Here is a 6,451-nt window from a genome sequence, read left to right on the forward strand (position 1 = left end):
TAGAGGTTTTATACATCAGAGCAGTGTGCCATCATGAGACTCGGGTGATCTCTGATGGCAGGGATGCTTTATTCTGACCAAGATGGAGAGAAGACCACAGTGAGAGGGGAAGTGGGAAAGGAAACTAATGCTTCCACTGTAGCATAGTGTCAGGCAGATCTGTTGGGAATCAAGTATCTCAAAATGAATACCAATAAAACTCACTGGGTCTACATATACCTTGGTAACTCTTTTTCTATCCTTAAGGCTGCAGTTTAAAGATAGCTACCTTGAAGGATAATTTATAGATGTTATGTTAACTGTATTATCACAAATATGGTTAAGTGGACAAGATGATTGTAGTGAACATGTGTTGTTTTTTTCTCTCTTTTCCATTCCAGGTGGTTCTGGCAGGACTTTAAATCACACTGTCATCTCCTACAGGGAACCTGATTAATATTAATCTTTTTAATTCTATTTCCTTGGATATAGTCATTTGTCTAACAGTAGATATAAAAAGCAGATCCATGAAGGTCTTCCTCTGGATTTGGTATATAAACAATGAGGAAGAACATTTTACTTACTTTCTTTTAGGAGCTGCTAATGTGGGAATATATGAATCTAGAACTGCTGACAGTCAGTTGAGAATGCCTGTTTGCAGAATGAAGATAAGCAGAGCAAAGGAAAGAGGCAGGGAGGCCAAACCCAGGGGCTTTGTGGGGCACAGAACTCAGTCCTTGAAGCCTTGGTTCTTGAAGCCTTTGTAGCTTTTCTTTTGAATCTGAGCTACATGAGCCACTCAGTTAACTTTTGCTTAGAGTTGAAATTTTATGGCTACTGAAACAATTTTATTAATTACTGAGTAAACTCAAAGTATTATGAAATGTATTTTGCAAAATGAATAATTTTTGAAAATTTATCTCTTCTAGATTGTTGGACCTTCAGATGGAAGTAGTTACATTATAGATTATTATGGTACCAGACTTACAAGACTTAGTATTACTAATGAAACATTTAGAAAAACACAGTTGTATCCATAAATATTTAAAGAGAAACAGTAAGTGATGTGCATATCTAATCTTAATTATTGTATATTAATATAAATTTGTGAGTATTGTAAAGCCATAGGAAATTTCAAGAGGTCATCCAGTATTGTAAACCTCTCATTTTGCTTATCAGAAAACTACTTATGTCTGAATGTCTCTAATCCTTTGAAAAGTATTTTTATATATGTTCATGCTCTTACAGTTTCTAGTTTAGACTCTGTAGCGAATATGGCTAAAGGGCAAAATTCGCAAGGAAATAAAATTAAAACAAGAACATGCTTATTATATGATGTTATAATGAAAATATGTGCTGTGGTTAGTTCAATAAGGCTGATGTCTTCTATTGTCTGTTTTTCTGAGGGTCGGTATGATCTTTAACCTCTTTCTTTTTTTTTTTCTTCCCTAAACCTGAAAGTTGATATAATCCAAACCTTCAACTGCCTGTAACCACTTATTCTAACTCTCTTACGTTTGAACTTGCCCATGAGAATTATTAAGGTTTGAGTAGCTATTAGACCTGTATAAGTGAGAGATACTATCAGTCCTAGAGTTTCAATTCTCTGGTTCCTTAGAACTCTGCTACTACAAAGTTTTTATTTCAGTTATCTTGCATAACTTTATTCTGATAAATAATTTTCCAACAATGCAAGATTTTTCTCAAAGATTTTCATAGAATGTCAGGAGAACCATTTCTTGGTAGGATCGTTCTCTATAATGGAAAAGTCTTACATAACATGTAGGGTACAGGGCATTTTTTTAGGTAATAGTCAACTTCAGTTGTCTAGTGCTTTTGGAGAGACAGGTAAGCCAAAAGAAAAGCAGGGTAGATTCTTATCCATCATCACAGTACTAGAGTTTCAGTGGACTCTTATGCTCCTGGAGGCCAGGAAGGAAATAGACATTTCTTTCCTGTGTCATAATGTATAAGAAGGATATGAAGTATAATTTTGACTATTAGGTAGATTTTTATGGAATATTTTTTATTGTCATCAGATTGAATAGTGATGGACTACAGAACTCAAAACATTTATTTCACTGTCCATAAAAGGTTTTCCAATTCTTTCTTATAAACAACTCTTATAAAGTTGTTGAGATTTAAAGTTGAACTGAAACTGAGAGATGCATCTGCTTCTTCTTATCAGAAGGAAGACCTAAGGAAATTGAGACAAAATTAGTGAAGAACAAAATCTAGAGTCTAGGCCTTCTTAATATCCTATAAGATGGTGGTTCTTTACCTCCCACCATACTCCACTCCCCACCAATGATTTCATTTTTTATTAGGCATCTTCATACTTTATGTGAAGGATTATGTATTTTCATCTACCTTATTCATACTGGAAATTGTGTCTCTTTCAAAAGTATATAGATTGTTTTTAAACTATAATGTGTAAAAATTAAATGCAATTTAAAACATAATTCCATTTTCTGAAACCTATTATATAAACATTTAATTGGGATTCAAGACTCAGATTTGAAATATAAAAACTTAAAGAGCCTGTTAAGAAGGCAGATTCCTACATTGTCAGTCTTGTGATCTCTCTATGGTCTATAAAATTGTTCCAAGATTAAGGAAAAAATATCTTGAGTAAATGAAACATTAAAATATATATCTGAGACTGGAGACCCTGAGAGAGAGAGAGAGAAACTATAATAACCTTTTTAAAATATTGTTTTAATATATTTCTTTTTTTTCTGTTTTAGGATTTGAGCCTCCTTGAATTTAATAGAGAACTTCCAGTTTTTCCATTTTCCTTCTTCACATAACCACTTTATGAATTCTATATGATTTTGTGTGTGTGTGTGCGTGTGTGTGTGTGGTATATGTGGTGTGTGTGTGGGGTCATTTTTGATTTGTTGATTTAGTTAAAAGTATATTATTCTTAGATTTATTTAATAAGACTTTCTTTAAAAGCTATATAATAGGCTTTCTGAGGCTACTGTCTCTATGAGACGGATAGCTTATTACTCTGATATTCTTTAATGTCTTTTACAAAGGCAAGTTGCCATTTATCTTTTTTGCTTGTGAAAAATAAAAGTATAACTTATTCACATTTTTTTGTGCTTCATTTATTAAGAAACCAATATGTAGCTGTCGTTTGCATTTTGGTCCTTCTAAGCAATTAATCTGTGGTGTGAATGAATACCATTTATAGTGCTGAGAGCTGTAGTCTCCTGTGTGACAGCCCACCTGTGATTCTACAGCTTTCAGCTGTCTTTGCCTCGTTATCCTTGGAGCTAATGATCACTAAGGAGTCTGTGAAACCTTAAGGCAGCATGAATACTTTAATCCTCTGAAGTATAAATTTTTCCCTTTCTTGCTCGAGGAGTGATGTCCTAGCTGTGCAAGACTAGATGCTAACTCCTCCAGCTCACTGCAGTTACATATGAAGGTGGACAGACAAGGTGGGAACATCAAACAGGTGACTAACGACTTCCATCTGTGAGCACTGCTAGGCAGATACCAGCACAGGAGCCTCAAGTGATGCTCCAGGGTCTGAAGGAAGTGGCACCTGTATAGTTCTCTTACTGTATATAGAGGGCTTTAAAATGAATGCATGAAATGCTATGTGCCCATAGTACTACCCAACTCTTTCTTTAGTAACAGGTATATCTGTTATCAAAATTACTAGGTCCAGCTCCTTAAGAGTGAAAACCATAATTTTTCTCAAAAAGTGTACAGTATGGTACAGTTAGCTTTGTAACACATTAGCCATTCAGTAATAGCTTCTCCAGTTAGTGGGAGATTATTAAATATTGATATATGAAGTGAATTTGGGTCGTCTCCTACCATACACCAGGAGCACTTCTTTGATTCATTCATTAAATATTGAGTGTCTGCCAGGTGGAAGGTACTGTTCTAAGTGGGGATGCAGGGCAGTGAACTAGACACAAAAATCCCTAGCTTTGGGAGTTAATCTCTTGTGAGCCACTTTTCACAGCGACAGTGTTTTTGCTCATAGTTAAGCCTGTGTTCTAGTCCTCCCTGGTTCTCTTAGATTGCACAGGGTGTTTTGAAGTTTCCTTCAAGAGAATCAAAGCCCAGATTTTAAAAGCCCTGTTTCTCCAGTCACTTATGTTCAATTAAATAAGAAATCTCTGCAGTCAAATCTTGAAAAGTAACCTTGATTCCTCCGTATTTGTTGCAGTTGTTAACTTAGCTAGGCAACTTCTTCTCAAAGTGTTTATTCATATAAGCTGTACTTGAGAAGAGTTGTTGATGAAATTGAGAAATAAAGTCCCCTCAAAATACATTATACCTTTAGACTTTCACTGGAATTTCCTTAATTTACCTGACAAGAACATTTCCAGTTTGCCTAATTCTCTGATCCTTAATATAGGTAATGATTTAACAAACATTTATTCTGTTTTATTATTTACTTTATGTAAATCCCCATGAATGCATTTTTTTGGGGGGTGGGGGCTGGGATGCTCCCCCTCCACCCCACCAGGGGCACTTTACAGCTGAGCTTCATCCCTAACCCTTTTTTAAAATTTTGAGTCAGGGTCTTAGTGAGTTGTTGAGGCTGGCCTTGATCTTGCAATCCTCCTGACTCGGCCTTCTGTGTTTGGGAGTTATAGGCCTGTGCCACTGGGCTTAAATTCCATATAAGTTTAAATTCCATATAAGTTTTTCATTTTTTCCCCTTTTATGAGCACTGTTTTATTATGGCTCTTTAGTAGTGCTTGAGAATATGAATTCTGTTAAGACCTCTCAGGTGCTTTGTATGATATCCCTGTTTTTTGAGAATTGTGAGATGGATCAGCTCAGTCATTAAATAGGTTGCTCCTAAACTTTCTAGGGTGAATGAGGTTGATTCTTTTATTCCTACAGAAACATTTAGTGTCCAGCAGCAGTAATTTATAAATGGTGCTACTTCAACCTGGAAGGACTTATAGAATTTCCAGAAGTACCTCTTTACCCAGGAAGATTTCTTATCTATGTTATATCTTAGTCCATTTTCTGCTTCTGTAACAGAGTTACTCGAGATTGGGTAATTCTGTAAGAAACAGGTTGATTTTTTTTATAGTTTACAGTAGGCAATTCAGTAGCATGGTATCAGCATCTCCTGCCTTATCCTCCTGAATTGCTGAGATTACAGGCATGATCCACCATGCCTAGCTGGTGAGGAGGTCCTGCTTGCTGCATCATGACATGGCAAGGAGAAAGTAAGAATGTGAACTCAGGTCTCTTCCTCTTCTTGTAAAGTCACTAATCCTGTCATTGGAACCCCACCCTCAGGGTCTCATGTAACCCTACTTGAATCTCCACGACCCTGCTTTCAAATACTATCACTATATGGATTTGGGGATTACATTTCCAATACAGATGTCAAAAAGTCTGTTATGCCTATAGCCAGGTTTTGTTCATGGGCCACTAAAACTATAAGAAATACTAATTTGGGTTATGTTTTATTTCACAAAACAGTTTTGTGTCTTTTTCACGTACTTTAACCTAGATATATAAGGCTAAGTTAAATAGTATAATATTGACAGGTACCTAAGAAGCTAAAATAGATCCAAGAGCAAGAAGCTGGCAAAGGAGGAAATTGGTTTTGAAAAAGAACAAGTCTAAGATGTTGGCTCCTCTTTCAAACATGTAGGTTTTCCCCAGGGTTCTGGCTGCTTTCCCCTTCCCTTCTCTCCTTCAGTCAGCATCTCTCATGCTTTTTTTCTCTTTTCAAAATTGATACAAACTTGATTCAGAAATGTTGGGAAAACACAAAAAAGTGCAAAGAAAATAAAGCATCTTCTACAGTTCAAAGATAAAAGTATTTTTATGTATGTCCATCAGGTAGTTTTTTTCATGCATGTAAGTACATTTTTCATCATAAAAATTATATATTATGTATACTATTTTGTAGCCTGTTTTTTTCACATTGTAAAGACTTTCCTATTTCAATAAATAATCTTTGCAAAATTCTTTTTAATGACTACAGAGTTTTCCATGTCTGTGCCAACTTATTTATGCAATCCCTTATTGTTTGGAATTTGTTATTCCAGCAAATGATGAACTTTTCTGATTTTTTTCCTTCTAGAGTTGTCATTTCATAGTCAAAGAATAATCATATAGCAGTTTTTTTTTTTTTTTTTTTTTTTTTTTTTTTTTATATACATACTTCCATTCTTAGTTATCCCCGGTAACAGAAAAGGAATGAAGTTTAACAGCCCAAACCCAAGCTCCTGAATCTATCCCTTGCTCTGGAATTATGCCACTACTTATTAGTACTGATTGCTGTTCCTTACATTCTAGGGAGTTGGGGGGGTGGGGAGAACAAGACTTTGAAACCAGAACAGCACTGAAGAAAGGGTGTTATATATATTGGTGGAGAGTAGAATCCTTTTGGCATAGAATGTTAAATAGGATATCAAATTGCCCTCCAGAAAGCTTTAAGACAAGGGAGTATGAGAATTTTGAGGAATAAAAA

At 35.3% G+C, this 6,451-nt stretch overlaps 1 protein-coding gene across 2 annotated transcripts in view; it reads left to right on the forward strand.

Moving 5' to 3' along the window:
• Positions 1-5,948, forward strand: part of Tm2d1 (TM2 domain containing 1) — a 42,993-nt gene extending 37,045 nt beyond the window's left edge. The window contains exons 6-7 of one of the 2 annotated variants that reach the window (XM_047554271.1): positions 909-1,036; positions 2,727-5,948. In XM_047554271.1, the coding sequence (XP_047410227.1) occupies positions 909-1,019 (111 nt within the window). In that variant the 3' untranslated portion in view covers positions 1,020-1,036; positions 2,727-5,948. Of the gene's footprint in view, positions 1-908; positions 1,037-2,726 lie in introns of those variants that run through there. The other variant, XM_047554276.1, reaches the window with a different exon arrangement.
• Positions 5,949-6,451: the final 503 nt, after the last annotated feature.

The sequence above is a fragment of the Sciurus carolinensis genome, chromosome 1, assembly GCF_902686445.1.
Source record: "Sciurus carolinensis chromosome 1, mSciCar1.2, whole genome shotgun sequence".
Lineage (NCBI taxonomy): Eukaryota > Metazoa > Chordata > Mammalia > Rodentia > Sciuridae > Sciurus > Sciurus carolinensis.